General features: G+C 49.9%; 1 protein-coding gene across 5 annotated transcripts in view; it reads right to left on the bottom strand.

Moving 5' to 3' along the window:
• Nucleotides 1-1462: 1462 nt before the first annotated feature.
• CNTRL (centriolin) overlaps nucleotides 1463-24139 on the bottom strand; it is a 52314-nt gene continuing 29637 nt past the window's right edge. For 4 of the 5 annotated variants that reach the window (XM_083161331.1, XM_083161330.1, XM_083161333.1 and 1 more), the window contains 32 exons: nucleotides 23389-23609; nucleotides 23021-23185; nucleotides 22813-22947; nucleotides 20254-20399; nucleotides 19808-20015; nucleotides 19240-19419; nucleotides 18976-19155; nucleotides 18151-18267; nucleotides 17872-18016; nucleotides 17313-17455; nucleotides 16159-16339; nucleotides 15763-16055; nucleotides 14827-14996; nucleotides 14559-14751; nucleotides 14350-14480; nucleotides 13661-13801; nucleotides 12291-12417; nucleotides 12039-12203; nucleotides 9876-10035; nucleotides 9460-9575; nucleotides 9052-9269; nucleotides 8308-8465; nucleotides 7287-7360; nucleotides 6771-6950; nucleotides 6286-6511; nucleotides 5962-6167; nucleotides 5688-5828; nucleotides 5196-5465; nucleotides 3635-3697; nucleotides 3228-3401; nucleotides 2991-3065; nucleotides 1463-1677 (listed from right to left, as the gene is read on the bottom strand). In XM_083161331.1, coding sequence (XP_083017457.1) covers nucleotides 2991-3065; nucleotides 3228-3401; nucleotides 3635-3697; nucleotides 5196-5465; nucleotides 5688-5828; nucleotides 5962-6167; nucleotides 6286-6511; nucleotides 6771-6950; nucleotides 7287-7360; nucleotides 8308-8465; nucleotides 9052-9269; nucleotides 9460-9575; nucleotides 9876-10035; nucleotides 12039-12203; nucleotides 12291-12417; nucleotides 13661-13801; nucleotides 14350-14480; nucleotides 14559-14751; nucleotides 14827-14996; nucleotides 15763-16055; nucleotides 16159-16339; nucleotides 17313-17455; nucleotides 17872-18016; nucleotides 18151-18267; nucleotides 18976-19155; nucleotides 19240-19419; nucleotides 19808-20015; nucleotides 20254-20399; nucleotides 22813-22947; nucleotides 23021-23185; nucleotides 23389-23609 — 5102 coding nt within the window. In that variant the 3' untranslated portion in view covers nucleotides 1463-1677. The remainder of the gene's footprint in view (nucleotides 1678-2990; nucleotides 3066-3227; nucleotides 3402-3634; nucleotides 3698-5195; nucleotides 5466-5687; nucleotides 5829-5961; nucleotides 6168-6285; nucleotides 6512-6770; nucleotides 6951-7286; nucleotides 7361-8307; nucleotides 8466-9051; nucleotides 9270-9459; nucleotides 9576-9875; nucleotides 10036-12038; nucleotides 12204-12290; nucleotides 12418-13660; nucleotides 13802-14349; nucleotides 14481-14558; nucleotides 14752-14826; nucleotides 14997-15762; nucleotides 16056-16158; nucleotides 16340-17312; nucleotides 17456-17871; nucleotides 18017-18150; nucleotides 18268-18975; nucleotides 19156-19239; nucleotides 19420-19807; nucleotides 20016-20253; nucleotides 20400-22812; nucleotides 22948-23020; nucleotides 23186-23388; nucleotides 23610-24139) is intronic. The other variant, XM_083161332.1, reaches the window with a different exon arrangement.

Genomic DNA, 24139 nt, shown 5'->3' on the forward strand with positions numbered 1-24139 from the left:
GCTAAAATAAGTGGGTTCTCTCCTCTGCAGGAACCAAACCATCTCCTATCCTGTCCATCCGGGTGACAAATGATCGCAAACTTTGTTGGAATTTCTCAAAAACTTTTGTTGGCAGAATTTCCTGACACCGAGGCGCTAACTTGTATTCCTGACACCAGAATAAAAAGGATATCTATGCTCTGTTAGTTCCGTCGAACGGTCACCCAAGGGGTTTTACTAAGGTGGGATGTTGCCATAGCAACCAATCAGATTCTATCTTTTTTTTATCTTTTAGAAGGTGCTAATTAAATATATCGATTCTGGTTGCTAAGGGCAACAACCAATCTTAAACAAAACTCCCATAGGTACTCTTTACCTAGCACGGCGCCCATCGCGGTCATTGAATGCACTAAAAAATCGGGTGCGACGCCCGCGATTTCCCATAGGGACCAATGTTAAATTTCTCAATTGACACGATTTTTCCATAGGAATCAATGTTAAATGGCCCACAGAGGCCAAATAGCCACCCTGAAGTGTGAAATGGCCCCCACAATTGTTAACGCCACCCCACGATCAACGTGAACCCGAAGCGTGGCAAGCGCAGCGGTACGCGTCCTACGGCCTTTTCATACCCCCACTATCCACGTCGGCGTGGAGTTGAGAATAGAACAGTGTGGCGAGCCCCGCGAGGGGACGAGGATACCTGTGAAGGGATGCGTTTACCTGTGAAGGTATCCGCGTCCGCTCGCCACACTATTCTATTCTCAACTCCACGCCGACGTGGATAGTGGGGGTATGAAAAGGTCGTAGGACGCGTACCGCCACCCCTCGCGGGCTCGCCACGCTTCGGGTTCACGTTGATCGTGGGGGCCATTTCACACTTCAGGGTGCCTATTTGGCCTCTGTGGGCCATTTAACATTGTTTCCTATGGAAAAATCGTGTCAATTGAGGCATTGAACATTAAAATCGGGTCAATTGAGAAATTTAACATTGATCCCTATGGGAAATCGCGGGCATCGCGTCGCACCCGATTTTTAGTGCATTCAATGCCCGCGATTTTTTTTACCTGCGATGCCCACGATCAAAATCGTGGGCGCCGTGCTAGGTAAAGGAGTACCCTCCCATGTTAGTAAACACCTTAGTGCTCTGTATAGTTTACCTTTCTGGAGTGTAGGGCATGTAGTACTGTATTCCATGTCAGGGTTGTGGCAATGTATATCTTCCTGGGGATTGGGGTTGCGTCACTATACCATCCCAGGGGTGTAGGAGTTGCCTGCTGTATACCATCCTGGGGGTATAGGAGTTGCAGCACTGTATACCTGTATTGGTATTTCTCTTTCCTGGGTACCGCTGATTGTGGAGGACACACTTATGCCGACTGTCGCTGGTACGGAATGAATGGCAATATATCTATAGAACAAAGTCTCTGTAACATTACGTCCTATAATTCAATCAGCAACTGAGAAAATACAAATACCCACACAAAACGGGTTTATTTATATATAAAACTCAGTACAAAAATATTATTTTCAGGAAAACTGGTGCAAATCTAGAATAAGTTATTATATACAAATCAGTGCACGTGCGGAATGAAGTATTGGAGCAGTTGGAAGGTCTGAGTGCTGGGGCGGAGCCTGTGGGCTGACCGATGGGCTCTGTGACCAATGAGGACAGATGTAAGAAACGTCTGTTGCATCCTGTAAGAAATAAAAATTCCTCTGAAATACAAAAGTTACATCCATGTCTCTCCATCATTTCTATTCCATACACCGGACTAGGAAGAGTCCCACAGAATTATACACATTACAGCACTGGTTGTCCTTAAGGTGCAGTAACTGACTAGTAACCTGGTCTGTTCCTTGAGGGAACTGCTGTATTACAAAGTAACTTTGCCTAAAGATACAGCTTGAAACATCCTCATCTAGCCGTCTCTGGGTAGCCATGGTGAGCAATGGCTGTCCAAGGCCTATCGTTCTCAGCTGCAATACAATACATAGAACAATACAGTAGGGGGATTAGCAAAGTAATCCTACTAAAGGGCTAGATGAGGATGACTATCTGTACAGTTTTTAGTCAATGGAAGTATACAGGTAGAACCTTCTTCAGCTAGCCTTCTCTGAATAGCCATTTCTCAGCTGCAATTCAATACATAGAACAATACAGTAGGGGACTAGCATAAGATTAAGTCCGACAGCTCTGGCTCACTTAATCCTATTAAAGGGCAAGATGAGGATGATTCTCTGTATGTATGTACCGATTTATAATGGTTTGGTATAATACATTAATATAAGCATACAAAACTAATTTATAATTGTATACTTACAATTCGAAACAATAAATGAAGACCATTTATATGTTACAAAGTACCGCATGGAATACATATCAAGCAATAAAGGTCGATCAAGGGTCCTCAAACTATTTTGCCCCAGGACCCTAGCAAGTTACTGCAGCAAGTCTTCACTTCACATGTGTGGTCAGCAGACAGCACATACATGGCAGCATTGTGGAGGCACAGAGGGATGGGAGAAGCCTAACAACAGATTTATCAGACTCTTGGAATCACTGACTGAGATTAGAAAAGTCATCAGCCTGATGGTCAGCAACATCGCGATTCCATGCTGAGAATATCGGGACCCACAGTTTGAGAACCGCTGAGGTAGATTGCTCGCACCTAGTGACGGGAGTTAGATGCAGGCACTAGTTAAAGTGACACATGGTCGACAATCACCACAAGTCTTTCATGTATGTTTTTGTGCCGAATACCACGGGGCCACGTAGATACTGTATAAATGTACAGTGTCCCCTCGCTGCATTAGCCACACTATTCTACTCTCACTCTATGCCCACTTGGATAGGAAAGTATGAACCAAATCTGGCTGCATGAAAAACTCATGATTGCCATCCACGTGTCCGTCGTCCTAACAATTGTGTCTTTCTCCCGTCACTGGCAACCGTATACCGTTAGAAATAACATTATACACATTAGGCGACTCGTGTAATCAGCACTTACCTAGAGCATATACTCCTGGCATAAACTCTGGGTAGCGACGGCCTTTGGCTCAGTAACGGAACTTTGTTTTACGCTCTGGAATAGAAGATCATTTCCTGTTACGCACCAGTGATAGGACCACAAATGGAATGATTTCAGGATCGGCACGTAACCTCAAAAGTCAAAATTCATATTTAAAATACAAATATTCACTATTATACGTAAGTAATCCATGTTTCCTTATGGAACTGCGCTCACCTGGCTGCTGCCAGAGACGTTATGGGAGTGAAACGGCGAATCCGGTGACAGGTTGCCGACCAATTCATCCAGCGCGTCCACCCGTCTTCTCAGACTATGTAGAGAGCCCTCGGTCTGCCGCCTGCCTCTGCTCAGCACGTCCGCCTGCTTGGACATCCGGTGGTGGAGCTCGGCCTGTGGGGGACCACGTTATATTATAACCTGCTGGGAACGACGACTGCCATGGACTAGAACCAATATACTGACTGCTGGGACCTAGGAAAGTCTGATCTCATGGTGACATAAGCAGATGTCTATGTAAGACTGTGCGGGTGATGTTATAAGTGGCAACGTCTAAAATCCTGCGGCTGATTTGTGTTCTGCCTGGGAGAACCCTGGCCGATGTGTCGGAAGAGAGGATTGGTTACCTTAAGTCTGTCCTCGTGCTGCCGGAGTTTCTCCCGCAGAGCGTCTCCCCGCCAGTGTTCATCCTGTAAAGAAGGAATTCTCTATAATGCATCCCATACTGATACACTTACGGTACATGTTCGCAGCAGATATGACTACAAACGGAAGGAGTCAAATCTAGGAAACGTTACAGGACGTGATGATTTACAGGTCTGTAAGAACCAGCACAGTGACTCTGCAATGCCAGCATACCAGGCTCTAGCCAGAAAATGCCATCACTTGGTTACACTGCAAAGTAAGATTGTTCATTTGCTGGACCTATCACCACAGATCTGTACCATGTAATTCAGTGACGTTTACTCCACCGTATTACTATGTTTATATCCTCATTGTCACTTCCCTTTATACAGAAGTTCTCATTACTGCCCTCCAATAAAATAATACTATATAACTAAGGGACTGATTTAACTGGCAGTGATGCGTCTCATGCCCGCCAGTAGGTGTGGCCATATCCCGTTGTACTTATGGTCTTAGGCAAACTTGGGAGGTTTCCAATTGCCCTGCAAACCCCCCCCCCCCTTAACTAGTGGCTCAAATTATAGCAGCGGTATACAATATGGATTACAAGAGCTGCCACCACATCCATGGACCAGAGAGCAGCTGCCAGGACAAAGAGACAGGAGCCTTACCATGAGGTGGGAGAATATGAGCTTAGAAAGTGCAGCACTGGTTCTATTATGTTTTGGTATTTAATTTTTATGTACAGTTTAACCTTTTTCTGACCACATGTTTCTATTCATTAAATGTTTGATGGTTCTCAAGGCACACTAACTGGTCATGTTTTAAGGATAGCAATACTTGAGCACAGATGTCTTAAATAGTACCTCAGTTATGTTGAATTAACACTATATGCTCATGCATGGATATCAATAAATCCTGTAGTGTTTGGTTAGGAAACACTGGCCTATACCATCTACAATGTTATTCCTCCTGTATTCCATACATTATCCAGTGTATAAATAGACTGGATTGGGATCGTTGGGTCTACAACAACTAGGTCGACATGGGTCAAGGTCGACATGGGTCTAGGTTGACATGACATTAGGTCGACAGTCAAAAGTTCGACATGGGGGTTTTCACTGTTTTTTTTACCCGAATGTTAACACAGTCGACATGGACACAGTTTGAAGTGCATCGGTCGCTTTGCTTCGGGCAAACTATTTTATTCTCCCACCACGCCCTAGTGGATGGTAGGGCATGAAATACCGCCTGTCGGCACATGTCAGCGCAGAAAAGAGTGAAAACCCCATGTCGACCTTTTGACTGTCGACCTAGCCCATGTCGACCTAGTGGTGTTGACCAATGCTTGTCGACCTAGTTGTTGTAAACCTTATGACCGTATCCCAATAGACCAATGGGTACTTATATGGCCAAGGTCGGTACTATGGTCTTCTACCTGTCACCCTGATGCCTGCCCTTGCTCCAATGTTCCCCTGGTCAGGATTGTTGACTGCATTTGGGAACCCCCCTTTAGAGACCCTGCACTTGCCCCCTGCTTATGGTCGCTCCAAGCCTACTCACCTTTACGCGACTTCTCGTTCTCCCCCCCTCGTCCTGGGAAGCGGAGTTCGCGTAGAAGGGAAAGTTTTCCTTCAGGGTCTCCAGCTGAGACTGAAGGCTCTGGTTCTGCTCCAGAGCATCGCCCACATCCTCCGCCAGCTCGTCCTCCTCCTCTGCACAATGGAGGTCTTGTAGGGTGCTGTGAATCTCCATCTTCACCTGCGCTTTTAACTCTTTTACAGCTTCGTTAACCTCCTGCTGCCGCTTGTCCAGTTCCTCCTGACTCTTCAGCTGCAACGGAGAGAACACGTTACCCCGGGCTCTATAGGAACGATGGGGCCGCGACTGAGGGTTGGCGACAGTAAATGTAATAGGATTTCCCAGTGTAAGAATGTGTGATACAAAGCTCAACAGGGAGTAAACAAAGAAATCCTGAAAACATGTTGTGCTGGGAGTAAACTGTAGGGGGCCTATAGGGAGGAAGATCAAGTCATGCTACAGCTAGATCCCCACCTGTTTCCGAAGAGCTGAGTGTTCCACCTCCAGGAGTTTCAGCTCCTTCAGCAGCCGCTTGGCCCTCTCGTGGTTGTCGTACGCGGCTTGTTCCACCGAGATTAGCTGCTTCCTCAAGGCGTTATTTTCCCGTTTCTGCTCCTAAAATACAAGAACAGGGTAATAAATACTACAGAGCTCGGATCAGATCTGTTAGTACCAGGATCCGCACCGCCATGTTAGACAGAAGACTAAAATCCCTGGTGTACAGTCCCGGTGCCAGAGAACAACTTACCGCAGCCGCATCCTCAAACTGTATCCGCTGACTAGAAACGGCTTCTTTTAACATTGCGATTCTCTTCTCATCTCTCTTGCGGTCTGCAGCCACCTGGTCTTCCAGGCTGCTCAGCTCACTTCTGCAGATCTCCAGCTCTCTCTGCAGCGCCGACAGTGCGCTGGTTTTCTCCAGCAACTGTTCCTCTCGCTCCGCCAAGTGACGCCCTAGAAACAAAGAGAACATGTCGCTGGTGTGACCTTTTCCGATGACCGTCAAAGTCATGTTGTTGGCCGTCAATATCGGTTTACGGCTCGGCTTAATGAAATCAGAGGCAGTATTTACGTGTGCTGGTCAGGGACACCTCCAGGGCGGCGCACCACTTCTCCTCCTCCTGCAGTTTCAGAGCACGCTCCTCCATAGCGCTGACCCTGGTGCTGATCATCTCCAGGGCACTCTCCCGGTGTAACCGTTCCCGCTCGTAGAGCAGTCTCTCGTCCTCTAGTTTAGCCGCCGACTTCCGCAGCTTCTCCTCCTGATCCTCCGCATCTTTCATGATTTGCTTTAATCGCTGGGGAGAAACATACGAGGAGTTTGCACGTCTGTGACAGCGGACATGGGGCAATAACCAATCGTACAATGGCTTTCATCGTGTGTGGGTGTCTGCTTAATTAATACATACAGAAGGAACTATTCAAACTGGCATAATATGAAGCCCAAACAAAGCGTTTCAGTATTAGGTCAGAAACTCCAGTATTGACAATCTTTACTTTTTGGGTATTTGGCTACTAGAAAATGCCCCATCCCTCCAGACAGGAAGTTCCTCTTACCGCTTCCTGTTGTGTCAGCTGGTGCACGGTCTCCTCCATGGCCTCCTGTAGCTGTCTCAGACTCTCCTCTTTGCTGCGCTCTTCTTCCTGAAGCAGTGTGTACCTGGCCACGGACGCTGCAGTGTCCTCCTTCAGCGTGGACAGTATGTCGTCCCGATGTTTTGCCGCGTTCCTCAGATCCTGACCAAGAACGTAATAAATAATGTGGTAAAAATGTGGAACCCCCAGGTTAAGAATCGATGAACGAAGGACGTCTCCCCACTTTCTCAGTCTGCTGATGGCTGCGCTAAAGACTCAATTAACCTAAGCGCGATGTGCCGTGGAGGACATTCTGGGGTGACCCATCGTAGCAAAATGGTTGCATGATAACTGGCGATGTAATGGCTACCGTACCTGGCAAATTGTGCCAAGCTGGCACCTTCTTATCACTAACTGACCGGTAAGAGCTTGCACAGTTATCAATACAATGTAACCTCCCCCCCCACCACCACCATATGTTCTTCCAGTAACATTTACCTGCTGCACCGTCCGGAGCTGATCCCTCGAGCCAGAGAGTTCATCTTTCAGCAGCTCGGCCTCCTCCCTCTTCTCTGTGAGGAGGGAACACACAAACATTAAACATCTCACCTGTGGGACAAGAAGGTGCCCACGCGGAGAGCACAGAGCAATGCACCAGCCACTGTGCTCAGTATGGAATATGCAATAAAAACATGATCGTGAGAAGGGCAGCGCCCCCTAGCTGCAGACACAGAGGGCGACCGGTAGTGCGACCGGCGACCGGTAAAGAGACCCTCGGGAACATGTATCAGCGGGTCTCAGATGTGACGTTCCTGGCCCCCATACACTAGGGCGACTTGTCCTTAGGACAAGTCGCCCCCGACTTCCCCCTGAGCTTCCCCGGCTGCTCCCCGGGGAGCTTGATTAGATTGCCACTTGAGGTGCCATTTTTTACATGTGATAAATCGTCTCGATTTATCACATGTAAAAAACCCGGGGAGCAGGGGGGCTACAGAGCAGGGCCGCTGGTGGGAGCAGGGGGGGGCTGGGGACGCTGCAGGGGACACAGGCGGCATAGAGCCGGGCAGAGGGAGCCGGGAGCTGTCAGTGCTAGAAAAAAAAGCCTATACAATGAATGGGCAGCCTGTGATTGGCTGAGCGCTCTCTCAGCCAATTGCTGACTGGCTGAGAGAGCGCTCAGCCAATCACAGGCCGCCCATTCATTGTATGGGCTTTTTTTTTTTATTCAGTACTGACAGCTCCTGGCTCCCCCTGCCCGGCTCTATGCCGCCTGTGTCCCCCGCAGCGTCCCCAGCCCCCCCTGCTTCCTCCACCGCCGCCCCACTAGGTCCCAAGTCGGGTGGTCGGACGTGCAGCAGGTCCGACCACCCGACGCAGATCCGATGCGCACGGGACCGCGCATCGGATCTGCGGGGACATCAAAACTAGCCGATTTTGGTCCGATTTCGGCCAGATCCGACTGATCTGGCCGAAATCTGACCAAAATCGGCTAGTGTATGGGGTATTTTTTAAGTCTCACCTTGTAGGAGCTGCTGGGCAGACGCCGTTTCCTGCCTCAGGACCTCTCTCTGTTTGCTCAGCTGACCCAGATCACTCTGCAGACTCTTCATATCGGATTCCAGTTTCTCCAGCGCGGCGGTCGCTGCCCTGTTGCTTTCTTCTGTGTCAGCCAAGGCTCTGATGGAACAAGTTCAGCTCACCTACTGCATAACAGAACATTACCTCCATTCACAGACCAACCAGCGCCAACCCTATGGGCCAGATGTACTAAGCTTGAAAAGTGATACAATAGAGAATGATAAACCACCAGCCAATCAGTTGCTACCTGTCCTGTCATAGGCTGTGTTTGAAAAATGACAGGTAGGAGCTGATTGGCTGGTGGTTTATAACTCCCCATTTTATCACTTTTCAAGGCTTAGTACATCTCGCCCTATATCTTTATCCAGGCGCTATAGGACATATGCAGAGTTAGATTTCAGTTTGATCATACACCACCCAAATCTAACTCTCTGCACATGTTACATCAGCACCACCTGCAGGGCAGCATGGTTTTGTTCATTTGAGATTTTTTTTTTGCGATCAACTCTGAATCAACGCCCACAGAAGTCTATGAGCTGCAACCCCCTTCCCCAGGGCAGATAAGAATACCCAGGAGGCACACAGAGACTAGGTTTCAGTGATGGCATGTGAGGTGGGCGGGGCAGGGCGGAGCCTGGGGAGAAGAACACTTATATCTGGGGAAAGTCTCAGAGTATGCGATTACTTCTTATTCCTGGCGAGTTTCCGCTCCAGCTCCAGGCCGCTCTCCTCTAGATATTCCTTCTCGCTGCTCAGGGTCTCCACCTTCCCCTGCAGAGTGTGCATCTGGGTCATCAGCAGCTCTATCTCGTGGTGATCCTTCTCCAGCAGCTGCCTCTGCCAGTCCACCTCGCCGTGTAACCGCTGTGACGTCCTCTGCAGGTTCTCCAGCTCCAGCTTCCCCTAGAAATAATACAGCCAGAGACGTGTTCAGTGGGGCGGTATTAATAGGCACAACCCAATAACACGGTAGGGGTCTGTAGGGTAGGTGCTAGATATATATCCACTGCTGCAGAGTGGCGAATCAGCAGCCAATCAAACACTCGCTGAGTAACTGCCACCTGGCTGTTGTCCCAGTGACACCATCGCTCACCTGCAACAGCAGAGACTGAGTCTTCTCCAGGTCATCCATCTTCTGGTCGTGCTGCACTTTCAGGCCCTGGAGCTCATTGTCCTCCAGCTGCTGCATTTCCAGCACGTGTTTCAGCTCTGGTGGGAGACAAATCCAAAGACCGTAACGGATATCAGTATATGGCCTATTGCATTACAAAACCACGAACGTTTCGCCTATTCCCCTGTTCGAAGACAACTATTGACATGTTTCGCTAGTAACGCCATCAGATGGACAATCAACACCCGTATCTGGGAGCTGTGACTACATAAATGTTGCGGTACATGTGATACAGGATATGTAGAATAGTCCTTGCTCGTACAATATCTGGACAACGGTGAGTGTAGATATAAAGTCTGTAAGCTGATAGAAGCCTGACAAACACCCGGGCGTTTTACCGGATTTCTGCTTGTGGATCTGGGACAGGACTTTCTGCAGGTTATCTTCTTCCTGCGCCACTTCCTGTCTCAGCAGAGCGAGCTCCGATCTCTTCTCGTTCAGCTGAGCACTCACTTCTCCCCTCTGAACACATAAATCATTCAGCGCAGATTTCACCTCCTGCAAACAGAAGGAGGAATCAGTGTGGGGTTCCTCACCCATGTAAAAGGGCTGATACCGATGTAGGAATAACTTTGTAAGACTCATCAAAATTCAGCCAAAAGCCAGTGTAGCATAGCAAGCAACCATTAACCGCCCCCACATAGCAAGCAGCCAATAACCGCTCCAACATAACATGCAGCCAATAACCGCCCCAACATAGCACGCAGCCAATATCCGCCCCCAACATAGCATGCAGCCAATAACCGCCCCAACATAACATGCAGCCAATAACCACTACATCATAATATGCACCCAATATCCGCCCCAACATAGCATGCAGCCCATAACCGCCACAACATAGCATACAGACAATAACCGCCACAACATAGCATACAGACAATAACCGCCCCAACATAGCATGCAGCCCATAACCGCCACAACATAGCATACAGACAATAACCGCCCCAACATAGCATGCAGCCGATAACCGCCCCAACATAACATGCAGCCAATAACCGCCGCAACATAGCATGCAGCCAATAACCACTACATCATAATATGCACCCAATATCTGCCCCAACATAGTATGCAGCCCATAACCGCCCCAACATAGCATGCAGCCCATAACCACCCCCAACATAGCATGCAGCCCATAACCACTACATCATAATATGCACCCAATATCTGCCCCAACATAGTATGCAGCCCATAACCGCCACAACATAGCATACAGACAATAACCACCCCCAACATAGCATACAGACAATAACCGCCCCCAACATAGCATGCAGCCAATAACCACTACATCATAATATGCACCCAATATCTGCCCCAACATAGTATGCAGCCCATAACCGCCACAACATAGCATGCAGCCAATAACCACTACATCATAATATGCACCCAATATCTGCCCCAACATAGTATGCAGCCCATAACCGCCACAACATAGCATACAGACAATAACCACCCCCAACATAGCATGCAGACAATAACCGCCGCAACATAGAATGCAACCAATAACCACCACATCATAATATGCACCCAATATCCGCCCCAACATAGCATGCAGCCCATAAACGCCCCAACATAGCATGCAGCCCATAACCGCCCCAACATAGCATGCAGCCCATAACCACCCCCAACATAGCATGCAGCCAATAACCACTACATCATAATATGCACCCAATATCTGCCCCAACATAGTATGCAGCCCATAACCGCCACAACATAGCATACAGACAATAACCACCCCCAACATAGCATGCAGACAATAACCGCCGCAACATAGAATGCAGCCAATAACCACTACAACATAATATGCACCCAATATCCGCCCCAACATAGCATGCAGCCCATAAACGCCCCAACATAGCATGCAGCCCATAACCGCCCCAACATAGCATGCAGTCCATAACCGCCCCAACATAGCATGCAGCCCATAACCGCCCCAACATAGCATGCAGCCCATAACCGCCCCAACATAGCATGCAACCAATATCCGCCCCCAACATAGCATGCAACCAATATCCGCCACAAAATAGCATGCAGCCGATAACCGCCCCAACATAGCATGCACCCAATATCCGCCCCAACATAGCAAGCAGCCCATAACCGCCCCAACATAGCATGCAGCCCATAACCGCCCCAACATAGCATGCAGCCCATAACCGCCCCAACATAGCATGCAGCCGATAACCGCCCCAACATAGCATGCACCCAATATCCGCCCCAACATAGCAAGCAGCCCATAACCGCCCCAACATAGCATGCAGCCCATAACCGCCCCAACATAGCATGCAGCCCATAACCGCCCTAACATAGCATGCAGCCCATAACCGCCCCAACATAGCATGCAACCAATATCCGCCCCCAACATAGCATGCAACCAATATCCGCCACAAAATAGCATGCAGCCGATAACCGCCACAACATAGCATGCAGTCAATAACCGCCACAACATAGCATGCAGCCGATAACCGCCCCAACATAGCATGCAGCCCATGGACCTGGCAGCTTACCTTTATCTCTTCTCGCCGGTCAGCCACATCCAGCTCCCCATCCCGCAGGACTTCCTTCAGGTCACCTTTCTTCTCGTCAATGTGATCTTGGAGAAGATGAAGCTCCTCTGTCTTGTGGCCCAGCAGCCTGTCCAACCTGGTAATCTCATCCTGCTGTGCAGAGATCTACAATGCGAGAGCGGCAACGTTCTTACCACGTGACCCAGTGCCAGGACACACTGAAATATGCAGATGGCTGCCTGCTTTGGTTACCTGACAGATCAGTCGTTCTAGAGAGGTGGTCTTCTCTGCAAGGAGGTCCTCGGCTCGCTGTAGGGTTTGCAGCTGGTGGTCTTCTTTCCCCTCCGCTACTTGGATATCATCCTGCAGTTTCTGCAGACTGCAAGACACACAGTTCTGTAAGTAAGATCTCAGTCGCACCTCATTACGTGCCCCCGTCAGTTGCACCTCAGTACGCGCCCCCATCAGTCGCACCACGTTACGCGTACCCGTCAGTCACACCACGTTACGCGTACCTGACAGTCACACCACGTTACACATACCCATCAGTCACACCATGTTACATGTACCTGACAGTCACACCACATTACGCGTACCGGTCAGTCACACCACGTTACACATACCCATCAGTCACACCACTTTACACGTACCGGTCAGTCACACCACGTTGTGCTTACCGGTCAGTCACACCACGTTACGCGTACCCGTCAGTCACACCACGTTACGCGTACCCGTCAGTCACACCACGTTACGCGTACCCGTCAGTCACACCACGTTACGCGTACCCGTCAGTCACACCACGTTACGCGTACCCGTCAGTCACACCACGTTACGCGTACCTGTCAGTCACACCATGTTACATGTACCTGACAGTCACACCACGTTACGCGTACCTGTCAGTCACACCATGTTACATGTACCTGACAGTCACACCACGTTACGCGTACCGGTCAGTCACACCACATTACACATACCCATCAGTCACACCACTTTACGCGTACCCGTCAGTCACACCATGTTACATGTACCTGTCAGTCACACCACGTTACACGTACCCATCAGTCACACCACGTTACGCGTACCCGTCAGTCACACCATGTTACATGTACCTGTCAGTCGCACCACGTTACACGTACCTGTCAGTCACCCCACGTTACGCGTACCCGTCAGTCACACCATGTTACATGTACCTGTCAGTCACACCACGTTACACGTACCCATCAGTCACACCATGTTACATGTACCTGTCAGTCACACCACGTTACGCGTACCCGTCAGTCACACCACTTTACACGTACCTGTCAGTCACCCCACGTTACGCGTACCCGTCAGTCACACCACGTTACGCGTACCCGTCAGTCACACCACGTTACGCGTACCCGTCAGTCCCACCACGTTACGCGTACCCGTCAGTCCCACCACGTTACGCGTACCCGTCAGTCACACCACGTTACGCGTACCCGTCAGTCACACCACGTTACGCGTACCCGTCAGTCACACCACGTTACACATACCCATCAGTCACACCATGTTACATGTACCTGTCAGTCACACCACGTTACACGTACCTGTCAGTCACACCACGTTACACATACCCATCAGTCACACCATGTTACATGTACCTGTCAGTCAGCGTTTCCATTTTGCAGTTCAGAGACTGGAACTCTGCGTCTTTTGCAGACACCACGCCATTTATCTCTTGCAGGATATTTTCCTGCGCTGCTCTGTGCTGCTCCAGATCTCGTGAATTGGCTTGTAGCACTCTGAAAGCGATGAGTTATATGATGCACCGTAACATTACTAAGCCGGGATCCCTCCCCAGTCCAGCACATGATGTATAACATGAAATTACATCTATTACATTGCAGGAGCATTAGAATCCTCCTCTGTTGCAGATCTGGTGGAGTCCAGAGGTGACGTATTACTGCGCCTTCACCCAGGGTCAACAGCCAACCAGCTGCTCAGGGTCCCTGGAGTAGCGCTGTGATATGGGGGGGGGGGGGGGGGGGGGAATTGCTCAGCGGAATTAGGCTGCTGCCTCCAGTACAAGGACCACAGAGCAGCAGCACAGCTTAATGAATTCGGACTTGGGCGATGCTATATGCAGCACCCCCAGGATCTAGCGGATCCTCCAGGAGCCAAGTCAGACTTAGAAATGATGCTGGACCCTGGTAACATATCCTCGATATTAATCTGATCGGGAGAGGCCTGAGGGCTGAGGAACGAGATAGACCGGACAACAGATTGGACTGTCCTTTCACAGATCCCTATGCAGCCTTAGAACACCGCCGACACAGGATAAGCGACATACCGTAGCTGTTTGTCGGCCTTCACTAGGTTCATGGCCGTCTCCTGCGCTCTCCGCTCCAGCTCCTCTGCGTCGCTTTCAGTCTGGGATAGATGTTTCTTGGCTGCGTTGTACTTTTCAATTAAATCAATTGTCTGGGAAATACAACATACATAAATATACAGGCATCAGATTACAGGCGCTGCAGTCTGGACACGTCATTATCTGCGTACCTTCTCCTGAGTGTTCTTCAGTTCAGACTCCGCCTCTGCCAGCAGCCGGTCCGACTCGCGGAGCTCCGCCCTCCGCTTTAGAAGCGTTTTCTCGATGCATTCTATCTCGTCTTCAACGTTGTCATGATGCTGCAGGGATCTCTCTAGTTCCAGCTCCGTAAGGAGCCCGTCCAGGTGTCCTTCCGCCAGGTTCCTGGGAAACAACAGAATCTGAGCCGCAAGCAGCAAAGACTTACCCTACGTAGGGTTCCCCCGGTCCGCTACTTACCGGCGCTTCTGCACAGATTTACGCAGCAGTTCCACCTCTTCCCTCAGGGATTCTCTTTCATGTTGCAGGTCGTCAACATCATCCATTAATCTGGCCTTTGTCTTCTTCTCTTTTTGCTGACGAGACTTGAGGTGATCAATAAGGTCTTCCAGACGATTCATCTCATGTTCCTGTAAAAAGAGGTTTGATGTTTAATAAGGAATGAACCAGTTCCCACTTCGCAGCAAACTACCCCCTCGAAAACGGATCAATCGGGCAAAGGGGCGGCGTGGCTCGTCAGTCGGGCAAAGGGGCGGCGTGGCTCGTCAGTCGGGCAAAGGGGCGGCGTGGCTCATCAGTCGGGCAAAGGGGCGGCGTGGCTCGTCAGTCGGGCAAAGGGGCGGCGTGGCTCGTCAGTCGGGCAAAGGGGCGGCGTGGCTCGTCAGTCGGGCAAAGGGGCGGCGTGGCTCGTCAGTCGGGCAAAGGGGCGGCGTGGCTCGTCAGTCGGGCAAATTGGAATGATACATTGTGAAGAAAATAAGGAGGTACAGTATAAGTCACAGCAGAAAACTTAATTGAAATTCAATCCATATAACTACACTAGGAAAAAACACCAATAAAATAAATAAATATTTACTATACTGTACAGGATACATGTTGGGGTGCCACACACATATCTGAGATTCCAGAAGGGAACCACTGGAAGTATAACGCAGTGCAAGGTAGTACATACTCCGTATTACTGGGTGTCACAGCACCAGGTGGGTGGACTTGCACAAGGAATAAAGATTCTATAGTCCAGGTTTACCAAGATCATTTCCAATCAATTCAACCCTGCCTAATATATACTTGTGTTCTTCTGTATATTAAGTTATGTAGTTCTATATTAGTACGCCCGTGTAGATGACCCGTACGTGTTATATTACAGTTATATACTAATACTGTGCCAGCACCTACCAGATTGTGGTGCGCCGACACGTTGCAGTGAAGCACGCCAGCTGGAATGACAGGAACAGTGAACTGCGCTGGTGGAGGCCCGTACACATACTGCGTGCCCATAGGTGGCGGTCCATATATAATGCTTCCAGGAGCCAGCGGTCTGCCGGCCGAGGGTGGGGGTGTTCCGTATATTACAGTTCCCTGTGGGACAGGAGTACCGTCCGGGAATACAGTATAGATAACGGAGCCGGTCGGAGGAACAAAGTGGCACGGTGGCGCAATGTCAGCCCCATTACATACGTCATCACCTGCTGGGGAGAAGATGGCGACATTCTGACACTTCAAATATTAAACGACAATCACTACTCATAGCTTTATCGCAGGCGTTACAGACATCTCACATATCAAACTTACCCCCATTGTTGTGACTCCGCTGCTGGCCGTGCCGAAACGGAGAATATACCCAATGGCCCGAAGATGGGGGGGCAAATTCCTCCTTTCTTCCAGCAGTTTTCCGTTTGGCAGGGGACGAGGTCATCGGGTAGCGCACACTGACGCCGGAGTCTTTCGTGCTCAGGGAATCGCGGGCAGAGTTCTGTCGAATACAGGGACAATATTTTTATATTTAAAAAATATGAATATAGTCAAAAAATATAACCGATGCGTTTCGCCCACATACAGGGGGCAAAACGGGGGCTATAGCCCTCCTGTCTCATCTATATAAGATAAGCTACCCTTTTTCTCTTTTTGCACCTTGAAATTGATTTTAGGAATATTTTAGGATAGAACATATTTTTTAAATTATTAATTGTCTGTTTTTTAAAGGGAATTTTTTTCAACCTTGTTCAATAAATGCATTTACTTTTTATACGTAACCTTTGACATAAATTATTTTTTATCATACCCATAGTAAACTATATACCGTGTTCTAGGTCCCCTGCAATTAGATAACTTTTTATTGTTTTTTTACAAGTGCAGACCAGCACACTCAGTATATACTGTTTTAGAGCAATCAGTCGCCGCATCTTCATTCATTGAACATATATATATATATATATATATATATATATATATATATATATATATATATATATATATATATATATAAATAAAATATATTTAACCTATAGTCTTATTGGTGTACAAGCCCATCAATATGACAGAACAGAATAACAGTAATGCCAGCTTGAATGGAGAAACACTAGTATTGCTCAGTTATGGCTGAATACACAGCACTACAGCCTGCACAGCACCTACAGCCTGCACAGCACAGCACTACAGCCTATGTGAGCCTATTGTGGCTGAATACACAGCACTACAGCCTGCACAGCACTACACTACAGCCTGCACAGCACAGCACTACAGCATATGTGAGCCTGGTGTGGCTGAATACAGCATGCACAGCACAGCACTACAGCCTTCACAGCACAGCACTACAGCCTATGTGAGCCTGGTGTGGCTGAATACAGCCTGCACAGCACTTTCACAATACTACATAAGGGGATGTAATAATATGTATAGTATCAGATCCGCTAATGAGGGATTGCAGGTGGGTATTACACACTTACATTAGAGGAAGAAGGAACGTAATACCAGTAGCCCCTCCGCCGGAACGGATCAGCCATACTGGTAATATAATCATTCTGACAGCTGAGAGCATGTCTGAGAGATTCAATGTCATCCAGCAGGTCCTCGATGTCACCAGCATTATCTAGGAGACAAGACACTTGCACTATAGGACGTCTACTAATAGCACTTATAGTAACAAGGCAGCATTAATAGATGAATACCGGCGAACAGGGACTATGGGGGGAGCGGTGTCCTGATGGAGGATGGAGGGAGGGGTTATGGGGCAGTGTCCTGATGTCAGAGGATGGAGGGAGGGGTTACGGGGCAGTGTCCTGATGTCAGAGGATGGAGGGGTTATTGGGGCAGTGTCCTGATATCAGAGGATGGAGGGAGGGGTTATAGAGCAGTGTCCTGATGTCAGAGGATGGAGGGAGGGGTTATGGGGGCAGTGTCCTGATGTCACAGCATGGAGGGAGGGGTTATGGGGGCAGTGTCCTGATGTCACAGGATGGAGGGAGGGGTTATGGGGCAGTGTCCTGATGAAGGATAAAATTTTACCAGCTGTAACATGATCCAACAAGTGCTTGAGACGCTCAATCTCTGCCCGCTGCCTTCTCAGTGTGTGGTTCAGCTGGTCTATCTCCAGCTGCTGCCCGTTGGATGCGTTGGCACCGACTTCTGTGTTCTGCAGCTCGTCATGTAACTGGCAAGGGAACACGTGTAACATGCATCTCAGGTCTGCTTTTGCATGTAGCCCACATGTTAGAACGCATTAGTGCCTAGTGCCAGCTGAGACGTGACTGCTGTGCGTGACTCTCAGGGGGGCTTACAACCTACCTGCTTCTCCCTCTCCTGTAACAGCCCTTGCAGTAGCTCTATCTCTGCCTCAGCTTTCGCCAGATCCCGGAGAGCCTGGGCCGCCTGAGCGGAGGAATTCTCTGCTTCCTTCATATCCTACAGAAAAGAGAATCTTCCATTTTACTGGTCTCTTACTGTGGCTGTACTGCAATTATAGGCAGTGACAGGCCTTTACGATCTGCGGTTGGTGCAACTCAGCGACCGCCATGGTCAAATAGGGTACAAGACACAAACAGTCATTTTCACATTCCAGTGACTCACAGATCCGCATCACTACGCCTTCACCAAACTGTCTTTATTAAAGTTTGGGGGAAATATTTATGTTTTTCAGTTGGTTTCCCTGGTTACACCAGGTTGGTGAAAGTGGCGTAACTACCTGTTTGGACACGGGGTGCAGCTGGGTTGCCAGGAAAAGGGGGCGTGGCCTCACTGGTTGGGGCTTGGCCTCACTTTGGGGCACCTGCCAAAAAAGGCTGCCCCGAGAGAATGCCTTGGCCGCAGTGCCAGCTCCCAAACAGGGACGGAGCTGGGTTCTGCACTTAATGTGGGCACTGTGGTGTTACTCCTCACAGGGCAACACCCAGGCGCGGCCCGCACCCGCCTAGTGACGCCACTGGGTGGAAGGACATTAATCAGTATGGATTTGCAAAAATTATAAAAATTCCAGAAAGTAATTTTTCTCTTATGCAAACTGGTAAATGTTTTTTCTTCCATATTTAACCAATACAAATAAACCTTCTGCTAATTCTGCTCTATATCCCGTACAAGTTACTGCCCATTTCCGCTAGAAGTGATTTGCGCTACCTCAGCCCGTTCTCGGTTGATCTGACGCACTGTGCCGTGGAGAGACTTCAGCTGGTCTTTTGCGCCGGTCAACTCAGAGGTGGCCATCTTGTCTGAAATCGCCAACGCCCTCTTCAGCTCCTTCAGTTCTTTATCCAGCCCGGAGAACTGCTTCTGCGCCCGGGTGTCCTCCATTATCCGCTAGAGATATAATGACACGTTAGACGTGTGCCTTCTAGGATGGCTTTGTACGTTTCTGTGTGTATACCGGAGTTCCTGCGTCACCTCATTCTCCAAGTCGTGCAGCTCTGCAAGCAGCCTCTCCCGTTCCTCGTCCGCCTCCACCAGCTGCTGGTCGGCCAGGCCCTGGATGTCCTCCATGGTCCTCAGCTTCTCGTGTAACTGTCGGACCTCTTTCTCCAGCTCCTGCACCCTGGCGTCGTGCTGCCTCTTCTCTAATTGTATCTGCAGGGGGGGAAAAAAAACTATATGCGAGACCGTTTCCTTCTTCTACAGAACAACCCAACAATACAGCGGCCGGATCCTGGGTCTCAAGCAAAAGCGCACAAAGCCGCGTCTATTGATGGTCACTGGGCTGCGACGCCTTCCCTTGCGCATCTATGTGGGGCCAAATTTCCCAGGGATGCCAACTCAATGGTTTAATGCTCCTGATCTCCTTTCTAAGGTGACGGGAGATCGTGGGGGTGACATTTAATTGTACTGAGCGCAAAGCAGAAAACGCTGTTTGGGCGGGCTACTGTTCACTCAATTCAACTTGCCACCTCCGGGGGGTGTGAGCTAAAATGCCAACACCCGAACAGAGCAATAACAATTGAATTTCTCATCCGCGTACCTTGGCTTCAGCCGCCTTGTTGCACGCTCTCTTATAATCCCCCGGTGCCTCCCTGGCCCGCTCCTGCAGGGCGGCGATCTCCTCCTGTAACCTCCTCTGCCTCTCCTGGGCCTCGCGCTTTTCTTCCTCTCCCTTACTGAGAAGATCGTTTATCTGTTGCTGAAGCTCCGCAAGGTTCTGCCCCAGAACATCTGAGGGTCCGGAACATCTGAGGTGGGAAAGAGATAACCCGATAAGGACGATATCAGCTTGTACACCCGGTCTGTAGCCCTGATGCTACTGGTCAGGGAATGGCTGCCGAGACTTTTCTTTGGGCATTCTTTAGCGTACGCTGTTATTTAAGTGCTGATTGATAAACACAATCCAGTACATGCATTATTAAATGGCAATCTGGACTTCCAATCAGAACGCTTAGAAGTGTAATTACACAGAGCAAGATTACTCACTTCATGTCCCCAACGCCGGTCTGGAGCTTCCTCTTCAGCTCGGAGACTCTGGCCGTGATCTGTTCTGGATGAACCAAGTTATCGAGAGCATCGTCCAGCTGCGTCTGCAGGTTCTCCAGCTGCTTCTTCACAGAGGAGTTCTCTCGCTATGGGAAACACAATGGCATAAATAGAGGGGCTGCGGAGGGTTACCTGGGGTACACCCAGGTCTCTGTCCCCCTCATCCCCTGTCACTCAGCACACTAGTTACACGGAGAGTACCTCACCCAGGTCTCTGTCCCCCTCATCCCGTTACTCAGCACACTAGTTACACAGAGAGCCCCTCACCCAGGTCTCTGTCCCCCTCATCCCATCACTCAGCACACTAGTTACACAGAGAGCCCCTCACCCAGGTCTCTGTCCCCCTCATCCCGTCACTCAGCACACTAAGTACACACAGAGAGCTCCTCACCCTGGTCTCTGTCCCCCTCATCCCGTCACTCAGCACACTAAGTACACACAGAGAGCTCCTCACCCTGGTCTCTGTCCCCCTCATCCCGTCACTCAGCACACTAAGTACACACAGAGAGCTCCTCACCCAGGTCTCTGTCCCCCTCATCCCGTCACTCAGCACACTAAATACACACAGAGAGCTCCTCACCCTGGTCTCTGTCCCCCTCATCCCGTCACTCGGCACACTAGTTACCCAGAGAGCACCTCACCCAGGTCTCTGTCCCCCTCATCCCGTCACTCAGCACACTAAGTACACACTGAGAGCTCCTCACCCTGGTCTCTGTCCCCCTCATCCCCGGTTACTCAGCACACTAGTTACACAGAGAGCCCCTCACCCAGGTCTCTGTCCCCCTTATCCCGTTATTCAGCACACTAGTTACACACAGAGAGCCCCTCACCCAGGTCTCTGTCCCCCTCATCCCCTGTCACTCAGCACACTAGTTACACAGAGAGCCCCTCACCCAGGTCTCTGTCCCCCTCATCCCGTCACTCAGCACACTAGTTACACAGAGAGCCCCTCACCCAGGTCTCTGTCCCCCTCATCCCGTCACTCAGCACACTAGTTACACAGAGAGCACCTCACCCAGGTCTCTGTCCCCCTCATCCCGTCACTCAGCACACTAGTTACATGGAGAGCACCTCACCCAGGTCTCTGTCCCCCTCATCCCGTTACTCAGCACACTAGTTACACAGAGAGCCCCTCACCCAGGTCTCTGTCCCCCTCAATCCCTGTTACTCAGCACACTAGTTACATGGAGAGGCCCTCACCCAGGTCTCTGTCCCCCTCAATCTCTGTTACTCAGCACACTGGGTACACACAGAGAGCCCCTCACCCAGGTCTCTGTCCCCCTCATCCCGTCACTCAGCACGCTAGGTACACAAAGAGCCCCTCACCCAGGTCTCTGTCCCCCTCAATCCCTGTTACTCAGCACACTGGGTACACAGAGAGACCCTCACCCTGGTCTCTGTCCCCCTCATCCCATCACTCAGCACACTAGTTACATGGAGAGCACCTCACCCAGGTCTCTGTCCCCTCTCATCCCCTGTCACTCAGCACACTAGTTACACGGAAAGACCCTCACCCAGTACTCTGTCCCCCTCATCCCCTGTCACTCAGCACACTAGTTACACAGAGAGCACCTCATCCAGGTCTCTGTCCCCCTCATCCAGTCACTCAGCACACTAGTTACACAGAGAGCCCCTCACATCGTTACTCAGCACACTAGTTACACAGAGAGCACCTCACCCAGGTCTCTGTCCCCCTCATCCCCTGTTATTCAGCACACTAGTTACATGGAGAGCACCTCACCCAGGTCTCTGTCCCCTCATCCCGTCACTCAGCACACTAGTTACACGGAAAGACCCTCACCCAGGTCTCTGTCCCCCTCATCCCCTGTTAATCAGCACACTAGTTACACAGAGAGCCCCTCACCCAGGTCTCTGTCCCCCTCATCCCCTGTTAATCAGCACACTAGTTACACAGAGAGCCCCTCACCCTGGTCTCTGTCCCCTCATCCCGTCACTCAGCACACTAGTTACACAGAGAGCCCCTCACCCTGGTCTCTGTTCCCCCTCATCCCGTTACTCAGCACACTAGTTACACAGAGAGCCCCTCACCCAGGTCTCTGTCCCCCTCATCCCGTTACTCAGCACACTAGGTACACAGAGAGCCCCTCACCCAGGTCTCTGTCCCCCTCATCCCGTTACTCAGTACACTAGTTACACAGAGAGCCCCTCACCCAGGTCTCTGTCCCCCTCATCCCGTTACTCAGCACACTAGTTACACAGAGAGCCCCTCACCCAGGTCTCTGTCCCCCTCATCCCGTTACTCAGCACACTAGTTACACAGAGAGCCCCTCACCCTGGTCTCTGTCCCCCTCATCCCGTCACTCAGCACACTAGTTACACGGAGAGCCCCTCACCCAGGTCTCTGTCCCCCCTCATCCCGTCACCCAGAGTACATGTCCTGAGAGTGAGGGGAGACCTGGACTTTCTGTATTACGTTTGCCAAGTTGCGGAGCATCAGGACTGTGATACATATCTGTATATGCAACTGATAGGACCTACCTGTAACTGTCGGACTTGAGACTGGAGTTTTTTGGCATCTTTGTCTTTCTCCTCCAGCATGTGAGCTTTCGCCTGTGCGTTCTCCAGCGCTCGCTTTTCCCTGTCCAGCTCGGCTCTCAGGGCGGAACCCTCTGCCTGTAAGTATTGCACACGGCGTCGGCATTTCTCTTCTAACCTCTTGTCAGCCACATGATAGACCCCCCCTTACCTGTCCTTGTCGCTGCCTCCTGTCAAGCTCTTCCCTTAGCTGGCTGATCTCAGCGTCTTTAGCCTTAAGCCGGGCTTCGTACGCTCCGAGGTCTCCCTGTGCCCGGACCAGAGATTCGTTCGCTTCCTGCTGCTCCTGCAGACTGCGCTCCAGCGCGTAAATCTCCTGGAAGTACAGACATTATTGTATCAGACAGTACCTGCGGAGCCTTATCTACACCCCTGCACGTCACTGATTATTAAATGCATTGGATGAACAGGAGACAGACTGAGCAGGCATTGTAGTAGCTAAAGTTTTTTATTTTTTAAATATACTTCCATATTTTAGCATTGATTTTTCGGTGACACCAATAAGTGGAACATATTTACCTCCCTCAGGTCTCCAGCCTCCAGTGCTTCAGCCTCCAGTCTCTGCCTCTCCTCTTCCAGTTCCTCCAGCCTCTGCAGCAGCACCTCCCGCTCAGACTGAAGTTCTCGACATTCTTCGTGAGCTTGTTTAGCCTGCCCCTTAACACTGTCCAGGTATTCCTGCAAACCGGATATTATACCCTCCAGGTCCTTCTTTAGTGCCTCATTTGCAGCTATCTGACCTGGGCGGAGCAGAAACACAAAATAACATTAAAGAACATAATTAATTATAGAGCAGGGGTGACCAATCCGGTCCTCGAGATGTACCAAGGGTCCATGTTTTCCAAATCACCTAACTGTAGTCATTACTAACGGTCACATTTTCAAACATGCTGCCTTCATTCCTACTATAGATCCACAGGTTGCCTGGAAAATATGAACTGTTGGTAGATCTTGTGGACAGGTTTGGCCACCCCTGGTCTAAAGTAACTAAATGCAAACCCAACCGTTGATGTCCAGTGCACTAAAGAAACATAACATTCCCTGCATAAAATCAGATCTGTATGGAAGACAGTACAAAAACAGGGATATCCAAGGGCGGTCAGTCTGATGATGGCTGTCATCTTGTCTGTTGCCTTGTAACCGAGAGTGATTGGTTGTACTACTTGGAGTAAGAAACTAAGAGAAAACCAATATTTATACTTATGGCATATCCTTTTTCTTTGAGTCCATTGGGGACACTGGCACTATGGGGTATAGAGGACCATTCAAG

Source organism: Crinia signifera, chromosome 9 (assembly GCF_055691185.1).
Source record: "Crinia signifera chromosome 9, ASM5569118v1, whole genome shotgun sequence".
NCBI lineage: Eukaryota > Metazoa > Chordata > Amphibia > Anura > Myobatrachidae > Crinia > Crinia signifera.